General features: G+C 38.5%; 1 protein-coding gene across 7 annotated transcripts in view; it reads left to right on the plus strand.

The window, feature by feature from the left end:
- Positions 1-20,102, plus strand: part of WDR33 (WD repeat domain 33) — a 104,287-nt gene that overhangs the window by 29,010 nt on the left and 55,175 nt on the right. For 6 of the 7 annotated variants that reach the window (XM_037909062.2, XM_043523173.1, XM_037909065.2 and 3 more), the window contains exons 2-7: positions 3,196-3,420; positions 8,530-8,598; positions 9,083-9,187; positions 9,950-10,045; positions 10,553-10,704; positions 12,526-12,623. In XM_037909062.2, the coding sequence (XP_037764990.1) occupies positions 3,217-3,420; positions 8,530-8,598; positions 9,083-9,187; positions 9,950-10,045; positions 10,553-10,704; positions 12,526-12,623 (724 nt within the window). In that variant the 5' untranslated portion in view covers positions 3,196-3,216. Of the gene's footprint in view, positions 1-3,195; positions 3,421-8,529; positions 8,599-9,082; positions 9,188-9,949; positions 10,046-10,552; positions 10,705-12,525; positions 12,624-13,761; positions 20,098-20,102 lie in introns of those variants that run through there. The other variant, XM_043523174.1, reaches the window with a different exon arrangement.

A 20,102-nucleotide genomic window follows, 5' to 3' on the forward strand; every position in this document is an offset into this window, starting at 1 on the left:
TATTTGTGCCTAAAAGAGGTAATGTTCTAGATCACTTTGAACTGGATTCTCCTGAGGGACTATTGTTTCATGATCTGACCGCTGAACTGAGAAAAAGAAACTGTCAGTTCCTTTTCTGAAATGTTCTTTACATGTATAGGTATTTTACAGATAAATACAAAAACATAAGTAGAGAAACTTTCAATATGGTATTAAATGGGTAAAAACAATGTATTTGGTATATTGTAGATGAATAGGTTTATGAATAGCTAGTTTTATACAAAAATAAATAGTGAAATATTTTTGCAAACCTGTAAAGCATGTGTGCTATACAGGTGGAAAGGCTCACGTAATTAAGGTGAGAGATAACAAGGGCATGGGTAATGTTTTTAATAATTAGGAGAGTGAAGAAACAGCTTTTGGAATATAAAAAAGGAAGAAGATATAAGATTAGTAAAAGACTAGATGTAGTAGTAAAAAGTTGACGATAATGCTGAGATTAGGCTCCCAAGATATGAGAAGGATGGTGGAGGCGAGGGAATTAGGTGTACATACCAAAATTACATCTTTCTAGATGTAGTACAGTTTAGTCTTAGCCTGATGTTTGTGTGTTACAGCAACATAGATAAAAGCCATACACTCCTCATGCTGGTTTTAGGAATGTCTAATGCAAGCTGTGATCCATTTCATATCTCATATTTTATGTTTAGTCACATTTGTAACTGCTTTCTCATTGCTGTTGTTTATTCTGAATAAAATTGGGAGTTTTTCTGCAAAAAAAATTCTGACAAAAATATTTTGGCAGTCCCAGAAGGTGTGTGGACCTCTCTTCCACTTTCTTGCGATTGTAGCTTGGGAGTTCGATTTTGCATTGGCTACTGGGGAGTAAAAGTATGACTTCTTTATATTTGAATTTTGTTCATTATGGTGAGAATTTTAGAAGGGATCTGAAAAATATTTTATATTACACTGAAATTCTTTCAGTTTTTCCATTTCTGCATGTTACTTAGGATTTGGACTTTTCCATGTACATCCATGCTGTTAGTGGTATCCTATAGACTGCCTATTAGCTACCTTAGATAAGATGCCTGGATTTTGAAGAGTCCTCTATTTTGTTATGCTGCAGAAGCTTGTATTTGATTTCCCACCCATTCCCAAGTGAACCTACGTACCCAATGCTGCAGGTGTTCTTTTGCTTTCAGTTCTTTTGCTTTCAGTTGTAACACAAAATGCAGTTTTCTTCTGATACAAATTCTAAAAATGCACATTCTTATTCAATGCCTTTGGTCCCAGTATATATTCAGTCATGTTTGCTTAATTTAATTGTAGAAATAAGCATATGCTACTTTTTGCTACTTAAATTTGCAAAGACTAAGTTAGATTCTGTTCCATATGAATATTTTAAAATATTGTTATATATCCTCAATAGAATTGTCGTCTAACTATAAATCAGTTATGTGTTTGCAGGGATTTAGTTTTCAACACATTGTCCCTGAGGTATTTTAATAATTGTTGGACACAGTAAAGGTTGGTAGGTCCCAAATTTACCTTTTTAAAATAAAGTTCTTGGGTATTTGGCTACTTGACAGTCCTTCTTTCCCCAAAACTTGTTTGGTTTTCTTTAAAGATGCAAGATCAGTGTTAGCAGTCATCCTTTACCTGGGAGCAATCCTAACATCATAATGTAGTATGTTCATACCATAATGGAAAATGTATGTGCCAGGGAGACTTCATAAGGAAATGTTTTTAAGTTTCAAGAATCCCAGTGGTTAAGAACTAGAAATTTTAAAAACTTAAACTGTCAACATCTTGATATCTTCCTATACACATTAAGCGTAAATCTTATCAAACTTAAGGTTTGTTTGTAAAATATGAAGACTCTTTTTTTCATTTAGTGGAGTTCAAAACTTATCGTGTGAAATTAAATCTGGCAGTTGAAATGTTATTTCTTTCTGTACTCCTGTGGCAGATTTCTCTTCAGACTTTATGGGAACACTTTAAATCATACTTAACATTTCTGTTTTATAAACAAATTATTAAAACTGAGGATTTTAAAAACCTTATTTACTTTTCACTGTTAATCTGTCTTCCTTGCAGCTTGAAGATGAGCTGTTTTTCCTACACAGGCATCATCAGTGGCGATAAAAGATCGTGTAGGCCAAACTCTGATGTCTGTTATATCTGCATAAAATCCTGTTTTAAGATTATACCCTAAATTGTGCAACTGTATTTGCATAATTTGTATAGTTGAAAGCAGAATTTGATCTTGTAGCATGTTTTCTACTCTTGTATGAAATCTAGATTGGTTTTTCAGAACCCAGGGTAAATTGTTAGGGCTCGCAATTGAAAAATCTGTCTTCTGAACTGAGAATTTGAGGTGGTGGCATTGTAGTGTGTTTTCAAAAGTGAGTTGCTGTGCTTCTACTAGGACAGTAGCAGACTTAATAGTGGCATAATCCTATTTCTGTATCTAAATATCTCTCCCCAGCTGTGTCTCAAATCTTAAACATTAAATATCTCGATCTTTACGGTACTTAAAAAAAAAAAAAAGTTCACTGTGGAATGGATCCACAATACTTGTGTTTTAAAATAAGATTTTCCTCCTGTCTCAAAGGACTTCTGTAATGTTATTTAATTTGTTGTTTTTTTTTAAAGTGTATTTCTTTTAAGACTGCTTAGAAATGTCAGGAAATTAAAACTGACTTTCTCCAGCTAGGCAATTTCAAGACTCTAAACGTACAACAATTTCGCTTGTATTTTCTCTTTAAAAGCAAATATAAGACTTGGTCTCAGCAAGTTATGCTGGTCTTGATTGTTTAGGAGCATAGGTAGACAGATGTGCTAGCTCTGCTTGAGCTAGCATATATATGTCTGTCTGCACTGGGAAGCATGCTTCGAGCTGCTACATGGACAAACGGTTGGTGCAGTGACTGGTCTTGGCAGAAAATTCCTCTCTGCCTTAGATGCAAACCATACTTTACTGAATGAAGTTGAAAGTTGTAATTTACAGATTTGACTTAGGTACTTGCTGAGAGGCAAAGCAAGAATAGGAAGTGCCTATTTTGTCTCTTTTCAGAGAATAGATTTGCAGACTTTCATATACCATGTTTATATGAGCAAGTAAAATGATTTCCAGATAGACTCCTTATTTTTTTAACACTTTGAGCAGAAACATATCTTAATTACAGCATTTCTCTAATATTTTACCTCTTTTAGTGTTTTAGAAACAAGATCGCCATGGCCACAGAAATTGGCTCCCCACCCCGGTTTTTCCATATGCCGAGGTTCCAGCACCAGGCACCTCGGCAGCTGTTCTACAAGAGACCTGATTTTGCACAGCAGCAGGCAATGCAGCAGCTCACCTTTGATGGGAAACGGATGAGAAAAGCTGTGAACCGGAAAACCATAGACTACAATCCCTCTGTAATTAAATATTTGGAGGTAAGTCTAGTTAGTCTACTGTGTTTGAAGTCTGAATAGTGTTTTCTGAAACTCTGATTATTCAAATTTCAGGTATGTTCACAGAGTAGTTTGGGTAATTGGGGATTATGTATAATTGACAGTGTTCTTTCAGAAATGTACAGATTCAGTGAAGTGTGGATAGATGTTGCTCCTTCTGAATAAAACAATAAACCTTTAGTGCATATTTGAAGTGGAAGATTTGCTGTTATATAAAGCTTTTATGTGAAGTCTGATTTGGGACAAGAATTGCATATCTTATTACTTTGTTTTGACATTCAAGCTGACCTAAATTGTACGTTAATTATGTTAAGATTCATATGATCATTCTTTGTCAATTTGTGGCTTTTTCTTTGTGTGGAGAAATAATAAATAAAAAAAGCTTGAGTGTTCATATTGGGCAACTGAAAAGTAGTTGTCATTTTCTATTCAGCTGCCTCCTTGAATGAAGAAAACTAATATATGCTACTCATACCACAAGTCTGTGAACCACCTTGTGCAGTCCTAATTGCTGAGACTACTTTGAACCAAATACTGTGGAAGATATCTTTCCAAGAAAAAATACCCACTTGGCTTTCCAAATTACTTGGGGTATGTCTATGCTGTCAAGTTTCTGCACCACAGGTTATACCACTTCTATTAAAATGCTGGAAATAAACCCCTGTTGCGTGTCCACACTGTGCTCCTTGTGATGCTGGAGCGCATCCACATTAGCAGCTCTTGCAATGGCAAAGACAGCAGTGCATTGTGGTAGCTATCCCACTGTGCAACTGGCCACAGGGTGCTTTGGGAAGGGTTTACAATGCCTCATGGGGCAGGCACAGTGTCATATGGTCCAGGTTTCCCAATCCCATTGTTCCATGGGCATCCTACTACATTGCCAGCTGCTTTTCAACTGAAAGTGTGGGGGGTGGGAAAGAGTGTGTGACAGGGAGTGTGTGTGTATGGAGAGGGGAAGGAGAAAGACACAGTGGTTTTTTGAGGTACAGTGTGTCTGTCAGTATGCTGTCTTGTAAGTTCAGATAGTGGCAGGAAGCAACCATTCCTGGGGGAGGGGAAAACCCTGACATCGGCCCCCGGCTCCTTCCCTGAGCTGTGACCCAGAGCAGATCAGCACAGCACACAACGGCTGTCAGAAACGGTGCTTTGAAAGGGGAGGGGTGCATGTCTCAAGGGAAGCTGAGTTCAAAGCAATGAGCAGAGCGGTCACTTGAGGCATTATGGGACAGCTCCGGAGGCCATTTACAGTGCAGAAAGCAATCAAGTTTCTACACTGACAATAGAGCACTGGAGCCTCTGTGCAAATAGCCTTCCGACTCTTTTTTACATCGCTGCAACTGAGGAGTTTTTGTGCACAAAGTCGCTTGGCTGTGTGTACACATCTGCAGTTTGAGAGCAAAAAGCTGCTTTACTGTGCAGAAACTTGCCAGTGTAGACACGCCCTTGGTCTCTTAAGTTTCTTTATAAATGTTTTTTTCCAGGGTGAGACCTTGTGTGCCATGTTCAAGTATTAATTCGGAGGAAATATGTTATGAGAAAAATGTGAATCCCCAAATATATAATGGGAATGCTGGCAGAACCTCAACTGCCAAATTGTAAAGACAGCATTATAATGAATTGAATGCGTCCATTCCATTGTAGCCAACCCACAGTTGTAATAGTTTGACAACAAAAAGGAAATAGATGTGGCTGCTAGTAATTTCAAGATATGCTAAGGTGTAATATTTAAAATATCTCAAGAATGAACAAATGAGTTTATAGCAGTATTCCAGTGGGCTGCTTTTGAAAGCTCACATAATTAATAAGAACTGACTCTGAGGTAAACAGAAAATCATCGCATTGGTAGTCCAGTATCACTTTTTACTTCTGGGAAATTAAGGATTTTTTTTTAACCTGAAACTTTGCACACACTTGTGTTTAGTTCAAATTTGTATTTAAGTATTTTTTTTAAATCGTCTGAGGTAACTCTGGCACTGTATACACAACAGAGCTTATACTGGCATAACGGTTTCATATAGATGCAGCATACACCAATATAAGGAATTTTTCTGCTGGTATAGGAAACCACCTCCCAAAATGATGTTAGCTATGCTGACAGAAGCCATCATTTGTCGGCATAGCTGCGTCTATGCTAGGAGTTTTGTCGACATAGCTGTATAAGTAGGGGTTGTGTGTTTTTCTCACCCCTTGCTTATATAGCAGTGTTGGTATATGTTTTAAAATGTACAAGTATATATGTTGAAAAACAGGTTCCTGTGCCCACCTAGCGACATTTAGAGCCAGGTTTTGAATCCCATGCCATCAAAAGTTAAGGTTCCAGGGTCAAACTATCTCCATATTTAACTGATCTGATATTTTAACTGATGTGGCATGGGCTTTCATGTTTTTATCACATCATAGTCACCCAGTCAGGAAATTACATGCCAAAAATATTTATCTAAAATTCTAGCTTAAACTTTGATTCACAGTCAAAACTTTATTGAACCCACCATATCAAGTTAAAGTAGGGTGCTAGCCTTAAATTTGCCAACCTGTGAATCCTGTCATGTCTAATAATTGAAGACTGTTATGATTGGCAATATAGAATACCATATATACTGGAAGTGAATTTTTTTGTCTTCTTTGGCCTTTCAAACCCCATCCCTTTGACTACACTGTCTGCTCTTGGTCCTCTGACCACAGAAATGTCCTTTCTATGCAAGTACTACTGGATGGAACTCGCTTTACTTTAGAGGCCATCAACACATCTCTCATATTAGGTAGAGGGGTCACTGCAGAGCCAAATCTCTTAAAGAGGCTGAGCAGCAGTATACATTTCTTTCTGGCCTAGAAACCAAGAGACCAGGCTTATGTGTCTCTTGTAGTAATGCAGAACATTAAACACAGGACCGCTGCCTTCCTAGTATTTTTACGTAAAACATTTACTTTCAGTGAATAAATACATGGAATTCAATGGGCCCCTGTCAAGGTTCCTTCCCCACTCTGAACTCTAGGGTACAGATTTGGGGACCTGCATGAAAGACCCCCTAAGCTTATTCTTACCAGCTTAGGTTAAAAACTTTCCCAAGGTACAAACCTTGCCTTGTCCTTGAACCCTATGCTGCCACCAGCAAGCATGTTAAACAAAGAACAGGGAAAGAGCCCACTTGGAGACGTCTCCCCCAAAATATCCCCCCAAGCCCTACACCCCCTTTCCTGGGGAAGGCTTGATAGGAATCCTCACCAATCTGTACAGGTGAACACAGACCCAAACCCTTGGATCTTAAGAACAATGAAAAATCAATCAGGTTCTTAAAAGAAGAATTTTAATTAAAGAAAAGGTAAAAGAATCACCTCAATAAAATCAGGATGGCAAATACGTTACAGGGTAATCAGATTCAAAACGTAGAGAATCCCTCTAGGTAACGGAGGAGAAGGACCTTGGAGTATTGGTTGATCATAGGATGACTGTGAGCCGCCAATGTGATATGGCCGTGAAAAAAGTGGTAATGCGGTCTTGGGATGCATCAGGAGAGGTATTTCCAGTAGGGATAAGGAGGTTTTAGTACTGTTATACAAGGCACTGGTGAGACCTCACCTGGAATACTGTGTGCTGTTCTGGTCTCCCATGTTTAAGAAGGATGAATTCAAACTGGAACAGGTACAGAGAAGGGCTACTAGGATGATCCGAGGAATGGAAAACTTGTCTTATGAAAGGAGACTCAAGGAGCTTGGCTTGTTTAGCCTAACTAAAAGAAGGTCGAGGGGAGATATGATTGCTCTCTATAAATATATCAGAGGGATAAATACCGGAGAGGGAGAGGAATTATTTAAGCTCAGTACCAATGTGGACACAAGAACAAATGGATATAAACTGGCCACCAGGAAGTTTAGACTTGAAATTAGACAAAGGTTTCTAACCATCAGAGGAGTGAAGTTTTGGAATAGCCTTCCAAGGGAAGCAGTGGGGGCAAAAGATCTATCTGGCTTTAAGATTAAACTCGATAAGTTTATGGAGGAGATGGTATGATGGGATAACATGGTTTTGGTAATTAAATATTCATGGTAAATAGGCCCAATGGCCTGTGATGGGATATTAGATGGGGTGGGATCCGAGTTACCCAGGAAAGAATTTTCTGTAGTATCTGGCTGGTGAATCTTGCCCATATGCTCAGGGTTTAGCTGATCGCCATATTTGTGGTCGGGAAGGAATTTTCCTCCAGGGCAGATTGGAAGAGGCCCTGGAGGTTTTTCGCCTTCCTCTGTAGCATGGGGCACGGGTCACTTGCTGGAGGATCCTCTGCTCCTTGAAGTCTTTAAACCACGATTTGAGGACTTCAGTAGCTCAGACGTAGGTGAGAGGTTTTTCGCAGGAGTGGTGGGTGAAATTCTGTGGCCTGCGTTGTGCAGGAGGTCGGACTAGATGATCGTAATGGTCCCTTCTGACCTAAATATCTATGAATCTAGGCAAAACCTTAAGTTACAAAAAGACACAAAAACAGGAATATACATTCCATCCAGCACAGCTGTTTTACAAGCCATTAAACAAAAGGAAATCTAACGCATTTCTAGCTAGATTACTTACTAACAGAAGTTCTGAGACTGCATTCCTGATCTGTTCCCGCCAAAAGCATCACACAGACAGACACCCTTTGTTTCCTCCCCTCCAGCTTTGAAAGCCTCTTGTCTCCTCATTGGTCATTTTGGTCAGGTGCCAACAAGGTTATCTTAGCTTCTTAACCCTTTACAGGTGAAAGGGTTCTGCCTCTGGCCAGGAGGGATTTTATAGCACTGTATACAGAAAGGTGGTTACCCTTCCCTTTACTTTTATGACAGCCCCAATCACACTTTTGGACACTGTTGTGTTATAAATTAATCATTCTTTTGACTTTACATGTTTCTTATAATTTGCCTCTATCCTCCTTCATCTTATGTAATGTAAAATATACTAGTTTCCTGAAGCCCAAAATTTTGTACTGGATTTGTTCTGAAACTTATGCAGTGCATAATGAAACTTCCAAATATGCAATCTGTATAATGCTTCCTACTTTTTGTTCAATAACACTGGAATACAGCAATAATAATAACCAGGAGCTATTTTCTTCTTTCCAGAATAGAGTATGGCAGAGAGACCAGCGAGATATGCGGGCAATCCAGCCTGATGCAGGATATTATAATGATGTAAGTACAAATCTTTATATATGCTTCTGAAGCTCTTATTGTAGACACTAAAACTCTTCTACCTGAAAAGTAAGACTCTGCTTCTGTATACCAAAGTTCTCTATTTGCCCTTGAGAGTTGACTAAGACTTAGAGGGCATCTTCATGCTATGTTCCCCTGCATTAACGGACCCTTTTTGTCCCAAGAAGAGAGCCTGAATGTTAATGGACTCTTTCAGTCCTGTTCTAGTGTAGCGAAATTGCTAAAGTTCAGGTGTTGGAAAGGTTAGTTGCATTTGAGATGATATGTGTGTGTGTTCGTTCCTGAGATGGTGAAAGTAGTATCCGCCGATCTCAAACTGTCAACATATTTAATTGATTCATTCCTACAATCAAACGCTTGTTTTTCCAGAAATGAACCTTCTGAGCCTCTACTTTTTTTGTTTCTTTCCCAAGATGCAGTTTGAAACATTGTTGCTAAAATTCTTTTCTTTCCTCACTTACAGCTGGTCCCTCCTATAGGAATGTTGAATAACCCTATGAATGCTGTAACAACAAAATTTGTTAGGACATCTACCAATAAAGTAAAATGTCCGGTGTTTGTTGTCAGGGTGAGTATTATGTCGGCCTGGGCTAGATTTGTTCCCAGGCTTGATTAGTTAACAGAGAAATATTTGTCTCTAATAAAATTAGAATGGCAAGATAATAAAACTAGAAATGTTTCTAAGTAAAACCATCATGCAGGATTCCAGGTCTTGGGCGTCCCAAGGCTTTTTCAAAATCTGGACGGACATGCCTCACCTTTTTCACAGAGGATCATAGGAATGATTCTGGGACAATTAATCAATTTATTCATTGTTTGGTTTGTATGTATTTCACCTTCAGTCTAATTTTTCTCAAAACTTTTTTTGTGCCAATGTGTCTCAACATTGTCTTGAGGGAACCAACCCAAACGAAGAGGGTAGTTCAGTCACCATGCACGTTCAATCCTTGCAATCTACTAGCCTGCCTGCAAGGGTGACAGGATTCTAGTAGTAGTGGCATGTTTGATGAAGACACCTGTTCACTAGAACTGAATTGAAGCCATCAAACTCATTTCACATAGGTGACTGGACAGCCACCTTCTGATAACTCTTGGTCACTAATGTTTTGGGCTGGATTTGAACTGGTGAGCTAGAGACGAAAAGCCCTTTATCCTATATCTGATTTCCACCCTCCCACCCCCCTCCTTCCTACCTTCCAGTACAGAGTCACTTTATAAATCCAAATGCTTTAGAATCTCATGCAGGGACTTCTATTTTAACAATGCTGAAGGATACAGGAAAGGTGGCTGGGCACTGCCTACATAGTCTAATTCAGTTTTTCTCTTGCAGTGGACTCCTGAAGGGAGGCGCTTGGTCACTGGGGCTTCTAGTGGAGAGTTCACCTTGTGGAATGGATTGACTTTCAATTTTGAAACAATATTACAGGTAACTGCATCCAGCAAGCTGTCTGCATCTTTCTCAGAGATTGTAAAGAATATTGTAGTCATGCATCTCCACATGCTAATCATGGGCTAGTGGACTGAGTTCAGTCCTGAGAACTAGGGAACACCTGAGTACTTATCCTGCACAGTCCCTGACTCCTGTTGTGATCTTGGGCAATTTGTTTAATGGTTTCAGCTGCATCTCCCTGTCTGAATTATAGAGATAATATTTCTGACTTGTTTTCAAGGGAATATGATGAGGATTTATTATGTTTTAAGTATTGGAGACAAAGTGCAAGTATTTTGCACTGCACAAGTAAATTTTGCACTGCACTGTGCAAGATACATAAAATAGTCTCTCCCTGAGGAGCTTGCAGATCTAAATACTCTCCATTTCTTTTATTCCCTTGTCATAAATGTTAAATGTGCACGTTCTCACTGACTTTTGCGTTCATGTGGGTTAGGTAACATTTGAACGTATTTGTTAGAAGTTTTATTTTTGACTCCTCAGGCTCACGACAGCCCTGTAAGGGCCATGACTTGGTCGCACAATGATATGTGGATGCTGACAGCAGACCACGGGGGATATGTGAAATACTGGCAGTCCAACATGAACAACGTCAAGATGTTCCAGGCACATAAGGAGGCGATTAGAGAGGCCAGGTTTATACACAATATACCATTTTCTGTAGTACCTATTTCCATAATTAGACTGTTCTCTAAGTGTATTCTGGGTGCAGAGTTGCATGGGTTCTGTCAGATTCTGGGAAACTTCATGCACCAAGTAAACACAGTATTTTCTTTTGTTACCACATTCTCACCGTTTTGCTGGCAACTTTCTGAAATAGTATTGTCCCAGTATCTGCCTCTGCAATATGTTAGAGATGTATTTTTCTGCCGCATTTTGCACTGGTATTCTTTTCATTTATATATGGTGACGATGTGTATCAGTTATTCCTTTTTATACGGACTGTGTAAGACAACAATTTCATTCCAAATAAAGAATTCAGTCTTTAATAATCTAACTGAATAAAATATAAAACCTTCAGAAACAAAACACCTGCATAGTTCTCACAAAATAATAATAATAATAAAAAAAGCTAAATAAAGTGAAGAACTGCTTGGCTTGGTGACGCCAAGGTTTCCACTAATACTGAAGACCCACACAGATTGCCACATCCAGAAGTCTAATGTTAACATTGAATGGGTTCTTAAGCTTTGAAGCTGTAAGCAGACCATTGAAAAGAAGATTGTAGGACATTTTCCTGATTCAGTGTTGATGCCTCAGTTGTGCAAATGTATATTTTATATAAAAATGGAGTTTTAAGTGATATTTTCTCAGTAAGTTGTATATGAAAGATGTTTCTAAAGTAAATATGGATGAATCTTTTAGTAAGGTATGTAAAGAGAAGAAATGTTTAAAGTAAACCTGAAGAGGAGCTGCAGACCCAAAATAAATCTAAAGCAGTGTTTTTTCAGATTGGGGTGCTGCCCCTTGGTGATAAGAGGTTCACTGCCACAGAAACACTTTCTATTGAGGTCACCGCTTTCCCCTCTCATAAGATTCAGGATTTCTTGACAGAGTTTGATTTACAAGACATGCGTACATTGGATGCAGTTATTGGTTTAGTGTATCATGTCCATACACTGAATTTCTCCAACAGTAGGCCCCTTCCCGATCATAAAGATCCAGGATTTCAAAGGGATTGCTGTTGAATTAACTGAACAGAGACTCTTCCTTGGTCTTTCGCTGCACCAGAAAGGAAGTGGCTGCCTGTCAGTTGCTGGAGATGGTCTGACCTTAATCACATGGCTAAATAACCCCACACTTTTCCCAGTGGCTTTCATCTAGCAATATTGATAAATTTGGAAGCATCTTCCATGGCTGTAGTATTCTAACTTCATTTCACAGAAGGGAAAAACTTCCCTCTGTTCCTTTTCATATGTGTGGAACGTGTTTTATATAAGAATTTTTCAGCAACCAGTCCAATTGCTAGTAGCAGTAGCCTCTTCCTATTCCCCACCTTCCCTTAATTTTGCTTGTCTTGCTGCAAGGCACCTGTGGCTGAAGAGGAAATTTACTCTTAGTGCTCTCCCTCCGTACTTCTGCAGTGTCGCTTTACCACTATCAACAGTGTGAAAGTCTAGGGCTGCAGCTGCTATTAAGTCAGTTTCATGTTGCTGCTGGTCTCGCAGAGAAGGTGCTGCTGTGTACAGTCATAGGTAGGATAGTGCTAAATATAAATTCTGGATTTTCCCACTTGACTGGGGATCGAAAAGCAGAAGTAAATCCTAAACTTAAATTCAAAGTCTTCTGATGGAAATGTGTCAAATGGCAGACACTATGTTTAATTAGTGGCCCTTATGTTAAAATGCCTCTTTCAATGTATTACACCTTACAGTTTAATTTTGCCCTGTCTGAGAAGCATAGATATTCTGTTAAATGCTGACTTCTTTCCCCTGCTGTGTGTCTTCATGTAACAGTTTCTCACCCACGGATAATAAATTTGCTACATGCTCTGACGACGGCACTGTTAGAATCTGGGACTTTCTACGTTGCCATGAGGAGAGAATTCTTCGAGGTATGTGTGCAAATAGTACTGATTGGGATATTTCAAGAGGGGGAAAACCTTTTTGTAATTAAGTGTTCACAATACAGAAATAACAGCTTGTCTCCATTTTTCGTATGGCATCCCTACCTTAAATCCTCCAAACAGATAATACCTCCAGGAAAACAGATATTTCAGTTGGCCACTGTTTCTAATATCTCCCAGTGTCCAGACAGCTTTTCAGATTTACATTACCCATGTTTACTGCCTGTTTAAACTCTTTAGATTTTGGAGTTGGATATAAAGATGCTTTCCTAATCCTGCTGTTGGCAGAAGCAGCTGTTAGGAAGGCAAATATATTCCCAATTTTTCATCAGTGCTTAGTAACTGTGACAACATTTGCTCCACTGTACACACATTGTCATGCAGAATGTGATGTTTTTCAGGGACATAACTTTGAAAACACTCATTTGACTCTAATTTATTCTAAGGCAAGTCAGTTACTATTTAGCTGTGTGGAACATAACATTTAGGTGAACAAAAAACGCTAAGTTTTGATCACACCACACACTGCACATATTAAATGTCTTGGCTTCTCAGTTCAGTAGTAGTGTCTGAGAGGACACTTCTGAATCTTTTCCATTAGATACAGTTCAGGAGCTTTCTACCTTTTTTCTGCAACCTTGTTTAGTAGCAATAGCCTATATAAACTATTCCTTTCTTTCTGAAGATGCCACTTAATTTTCCGAGTTCATCTGCTAATGTTCATATATTGGACCAGTACGATATAGTAGATGTAACAGGATGAAATATCATTAAGGGCTGTATTAACACTGCTGTCATGTCACGAGATATGAATGGGATGTTGGCATGCAGACAGTCTGCAAGGAAGATGACTTTAACAAAACACTGGAACTCTTGGCCTAGGTGCCTGAATTCATTTGACATTTGCCAATGCAGAGGTTTTAAAAGCCTTGTATATCACACTTGGACTTGCACCATTTTTACAAAAGAGAATATTCCCTGCTTCTCTTGGACTCTCTATTCTGATTTTTACTGTTTTATTCTCCCTTTGAACCTTACTACTGTTGAAGCCTAGCATTTTGATATAGCCTTGCTTTCATGATTTTTCCATCAGAAACATCACTACAGGAGTTTTTGTTCCTTTCAGGAGTTGACAAACGGATTTCTAGGGCATATTGTTGGTATTACAGTTATCCCTAGAGGCACCAATCATGTTGGGGATCATTGTGCTGTCTGCTGTACAAAGGATCAAATTCTGTGCTGATGTATATTCCATGCAATCACATTAACTATTCAGTTGGATTGTATAAGAGAGGAGTGATTGCATCAGTGCAGAGTTCAGTCCACTGTGTAGGTCTTGCATTAACTTCATTACTCTTTCCTTATCTATGTTCTTCTGCATGGAGGTCTCTTAGGCCAAGGGAACAAATTACTTAAGAATTTCAGGCCAGTATATAATGATACTTGTACTGTATTTTCTTCTGTTTCATTTTCTCAAAGATTGGGATTGTGTATACATTCTATGTATAGTTTCATTTTTAAATACACTATAAAATTGTCAGTGTGAAATCCATCATATTTGTATATAGCAAAATAGTTGTATAAAGAGAATAGGGCTTGTACCGTCACTGTCCATATAGTGTATGTACAATACACCCCTTTTTTACTGACTTTATGTAAATCAGCAGTATTGCCAGATCTTCACCACCTGACATAATAGAGCACATGGATTTTTTTGAGAACCTTTACTTTCACTTGCGGAACAAAACCTTTCTAAAACTGGTGGAAAATACGATCTCTTCATTCAGGAGTGCAAGCTGGATTTTTTGGTGCCCTGTGCTGTAAAACTGATTAAAGGAACTAAATGAGTCTGTTACATGTCCTCAGTAGAGAGAGATGTAATATGGGCTTTCTTGCTCCAAACCTTCCTTTATCTTCTGCCCACATATTGAAGTTTTAAAGTATTATTTAGAATGATTGCCTGGAAAATTGTCAATGAAGTACAGATTTTAGAACATACACATCTCCCTACAATGATGGTTGTCTTAAAAGATTTGTATTTACTTAAAGGTTTTCAGCAAGTAAAGTTGCAGTGGGCTGTATGCAAATTAGAATCCTAAAAGGATTTCATTAAGACTAATTGATATCAACACACCTCTCACACTTTTTGACCTGTCCAGTTATGTCTGTATATACTATTTGATCAAGAATGATGATATACTTCCTGTTCTCTCACAAACCATTCTTCAAGTACTCTGGTTAATACTCATGCCACTGAAGTTCAGCACAATTAAGGGGATGCTCTGATGTAGTTTAGGCCAAAAATTTTATTCTTAAAATTTTACACTATCCTCCAGCTTTTGAATATCTGTTTATAAAAAATAGAAGACTCCCACACTTCATTGTCAGAGTATACATAAAAAATCCATTCTCTGAGACCTCAAATGTCAATAACAAGTTCTTCCTGCTATTCTGCTGCAGCAAGCTAATCAAACTATTTCAAAACCAGCCTGAGGATCTTGCACAATACACTACCATGCTGCTGTAGCTCGTTTCTAGTTTGCTTCTAGATTAGCAGGTACAGAGAGTGCAGCAAAATCAGGCTCATCTTTGGTATAAGATGTTGATACTCCATTGACTTAATGCTTTTGCTTACTGTAGAAGTGGCCAAGTTTGTTTATCTCCATTAGGGGAGGAAATGCTTGATGTTGCTCTTTGGGACTAATTCTAGCCAGGTTGGGAGTGGTGCCGGTGGACTGACCTTCAGTTGCGGTAGGGGAGGAGAGAGAGAGGTGAGGAGACGGGGGTTTGAGGAATTCTAGAGAAAGATGTTGTCATCACTGAAGGTAGTCAAAGAATCATTATTATTTTGGTTTTATTAGGAACATGGGGGGCAATTAGCATTTGCCAAATGGAAAAACACAGATATAGAAGTTAGGGTTACCTGTTTGTGCCTTATTTTGCTTTAAGTTGTAAAAAGGACTGAATTAAAAGAAAAAAGCCTGACTCAATCCTTTTAGCCTCTCAGTTGCTCAGCTTTCATTCTTTTGATGCCATTGTCATGCCATTTCTTCAGTTACTGTAGTTTTTCAGGGCAGACAAGACAACTTATTTTTTAACATTCGAAACTCATTTGGTTTCTAAAAAAAATAGTTTCAAGCTCATATTCTAATCTACATCATAAAGAAGTAAAAAGGACAAAAGCGCTTTTTGCTTTGTAGGTCACTGATAAGAAGGAGACTTTCACATTGGAAAACTTGAAATAAGAACAGTGGTACAAACAGCATTTCACCTTAGTAATAGTTGTCGTTACAAATTTGTCAATATGAAAACATGACAGGATCAAGTAGGAAGTTAAAATAGACTGGATTGGAGTCAAGCCCTTGTTTATACATAAACAGCTTTATACAGTTTTTGATAATTATCAAGTGAGGAAAGAAAATTGTATGGAAAGTCAATTAAGTCTTGCATGAGAGTATTTTTTTTAGGCCTTTCTAAAGGCATTTCTGTTAGGGCAGGTGACACAAAAATAAGTCTTTGGTTTAAAGGTTTTGTTATAAGACTCACAAATCAAGGATATGTGCTTGTAACACCTCTTTTCTCTGTGGCAGCTTACATGTTCACATTTTTGTAGGAACACTTGTTCCATCTGAAATGGCTGTGCAAAAATTATATGTAATCAACTTCTGGTGTCATTTTATATTCTAGGAGACTAAGGTTGCTAGCCATTGACTTTACTGAGAGGTCTTGAATCCCAGGATGTTGGGCTCAAGCTAATGGGGCAAGGAAGGTCTTTAAATCCCATTTGTAGTAAACATGCCATTCTAAATTGCACATAACAGTATGAACAGAAATCATAGGTTAGGATACACCCTTTTTCTTAAATATACTAGTTATATTATAATGGTCTACCTGAAATAGAGAGCCTATGTATATAACACATTTGATAGTAATATTAAATTTCATATTGGGCCAAATTTTCTTGCTTTTTCTACCAATTGAAATCAGTGGGATTGTGCTTGTGTACTTTAGAGAGATTTGCCCCATTGTATCTAGTAGACAAAATACATACAGTTATTAGTTATGTAATATAACAGGAAGAAATTAAGTTGCAAACATTGGAAAGAGCTTAAGTCCAGCTCTGTTACTAAATATGTTGGCCAGTTAAATTACTGGTCTTTGATCCAAAGAAGACTCAGAATATTCTGGATGGCTATTGCTGGGCTTTGCACTTACATTGCCAGAACATACCATAGTATTGTAAATAATGAATGCAAGCAGTAGCTTTGAGTACTTTCATCAACTTCTTATTCTAGTTCTCTTTAAGCAAGATCATACAGTTACAGGGACTCTTGAGAAAGATGCCTAAAATGCAATTGACCTAAAACCTATCAGGAATGCTCAAAGACTGCTATTCAGAATTGTGCACTGGGGGATGCAGTCATTTATTTTGAACACTAGTCTTTTTACCCTTAAAGCCACAAGCAGACAAGAAAAATAAAGCTTTTCCACTGGTCTAAAGCTTTCAGAGCTATAATCCATATCCAGAATGAAAGGCAATAGATTGAGCACTTTTGCCTTTGTACTATATTAAAAATTGAGCCGCCTTGCTGTGTTTGATTCTGGGTTGTGTTCTGCTTGGGTCTCACTACTTTTGATGTAAGTAGTCCCATTAGTGTTGGCCTGAGATATGTATATATGCACTTCATATGTACTCTGCAAATGTATTCCAAAGCTTATCTTAGTAACAAGGTTCATCAGAATTCACCATCCAAACAGAACAGCAATTCTCATTTCAAACTTAGTTTTTTTAAATTTACTTTTAATCATGTTCACTACACTTAACTCCTTTTTCATATTTAACTTTTTGATAGCAGTTGCAATGCAGTACTGTAATGTGTAGGAAATATCCAGCTCCTCCTAAAGTTGCAAATCTGTCAGGCACCCTTCCCAAAAGTGGTGAGAGTCATGAAAAAGCATTGTAATAAGATGAACTTTACAAAGATTCAAGAGCATTGTGTACATAGCAGAAATGCAGACTTACTATGTTGTGCTTTCCTAATTTTTTTTTTAAAAAAAGCTTTCATAGTGTTTTGTTATGCCAGGTCTTGGTGAATATTGTATTCATATCTCCATAAAACTTGCAGTGACAAATTCCTCAAATCCTCGTCTGCTTTCAGAGACTCCTGGCCCACCTAACCTTCTGTGTTAATACTGTCTAATTGTCTTAGAGCAAGAGCTTCTGATTATCATTCTGGGTAAATTTAGTCTCCCATTTCCCCTGAGCGTGCAGAAGGCCAGTTATGTAGAGATTGATAGGGAAAGTTGAAAAGGGGATGGGTATTCTTGGATTTCTCTCCCATATCCATCTACGAAATAGAATGATAAATTCAATTTTTCTCCCTACCAAGGTAAGGTATTAGCCAAAGGCTTTTTCATATAGTAAATGATTATAAGCCACCATAGTTTCTTTTAAACTCTGTTCTAGTATGATTATTCAGAGTTTATAAACTATTGCACTGAGTTCCAGTACACACACATGCCAATGGTTTCTTCCAATTATATAAATTACTATAAGGAAATGCCTTTTGCTCATATCTTTAATGCCTTTGCTTTGACTGGGAGAGAAGTTGAATTTCCCAGTCGGGCATAAGAAAGTAATCCAGGAGTTCCCATCCCATACCAAAAAAACATTGGCATGTGTGTGTACTGGAACTCAGTGCAATAGTGATAAAATTTAGTAATGTTTTCATATGCTCACAAGTTTGGAAACAGTAAGGGGCTGGGTGTGCTGCCCTTTCGTTGCGTAACACCTCATTCCATAAGTAGTCCTATTGAAACAACTCTGAAGAACTCAGCTTTTTCCAGTCAATATATTCTGCTTCTGGATCTGCTTTGGGGTGTAAAATCTCTTGAAGCTTAATTCTAAGCTTTTGATCCTTTTTAGTTTAATTTCTGAAAGACTTTCATTTATGTGGTTGGGTTTATTTCCCCAACAGGGCAGCAGCATTCCTTATTGGCTTTTGGAGGAAATGCAGTCTAGATATTGAGATGGGGTTGGAAACAATGATTCTTGAGTTTTGTTCCCAGTTCTACACTGACTTGCTATATAGCTTTGGACAAACTTCCTAACATCTGTGTGCTTCAGTTTACTCCTCTGTGATTCTGCTACATAATAAAAGTACTTATCTATCTTAGGAGTGTTGGAAAATCCACAGCCCTGAGTGACCTAGTTATATCACCCTAACCCCCGGTGTAGACAGTGCTACGTCAACGGGCGGGCTTCTCCCATCAACATAGCTAATGCCTCTTGGGGAAGTGGGATATCTACGCTGATGGAAACTCTCCTATTGGCATAGGTAATGTCTTCACTAAGCGCACAGTATGCCCTTTTTTGGAATTTGGACAAACTTAATTGGTGGTTCAACTCCTACAGTTAAATGGAAATTTTGAACTGGGAAGCGGAGCCATGGCTCTGGGAGGTGGGGATGGCGTAAGGGAGCTGAGACTGGGCCCATAGCTAGAGGCCAAGTGCAGCGGCAGTAGCCAGGGTCCCAGGCATGGGCCAGCAGCTGGGGCCACGAGCAGAGCTGGGTGATGCTCCCTCTCCACCTCCCATGGGAGATGGCCTAGGCCCCAGCTGTGCCCTCCCTGAATGTTCTTTGTGCCCGCCTAGTGAGGCGCACCCCACAGTTTGAGGACCTCTGCTCTAGAGTGCAGGTGTTCTTGTGCCGCTGTTTGTTTACAGCCTCAGCTGGTTTTGGTACTGAGATAGGATCTTGAAGTTCTGGTGGCTTTACTGGCTTGCTCTATAAAAATATATTTCCACTGCTCTTGTGACCCATCTTTGTAGCATTTTGGTTCAGAAGGTAAGCCAGAGAACACTCCTGTAGTTTTAATAAAATAATCAGTCCAGCCCTGTTGAATTGCTAGCCAATACAAATATTCTGCTAATTATCACAAAAATAAGGATCAACTGAGAATCATAGAACCATAGGGTTAGAAGAGGACGGCAAGGGTCATCTAGACTACCCCTCTGCCAAGATGCAGGATTTGTTTTGTCTAAACCATCCAAGACAGATGGCTGTATGGCCTCTTTTTGAAAACTCCAGTGAAGGAGCTTCTAAACTTAAATTATATTTTAGGGAGATTGATTTGATTTTAAAATGATACATTCCGACTCTTGCTCACAGTGTCTCCTCTCAACACCCAATTCACCTACCAATACAGAACAAGATTCTCTTGCTTTTGTTTTGTTTTTTAATTGCTCATTTTTGTAGAAACTACTGTGTAAGCTACCCCAAAGTCTTATATTTCTTTCCTTTCAAAAATATTTTTATTTGAAACAGTCCTTTAATCCTCTTTCAGCAACACACAAGAGGGAAACACAGTGAGGGGACTGGAAAGTATGTTACCCTATATCCTGTATGTAAATTCTGCTCCCAAATACTGATAGCTGTTGTGATAATGATGTGGCTTTTGCTTCCA

This window comes from Chelonia mydas, chromosome 9 (assembly GCF_015237465.2).
Source record: "Chelonia mydas isolate rCheMyd1 chromosome 9, rCheMyd1.pri.v2, whole genome shotgun sequence".
In the NCBI taxonomy this organism is placed as follows: Eukaryota; Metazoa; Chordata; order Testudines; family Cheloniidae; genus Chelonia; species Chelonia mydas.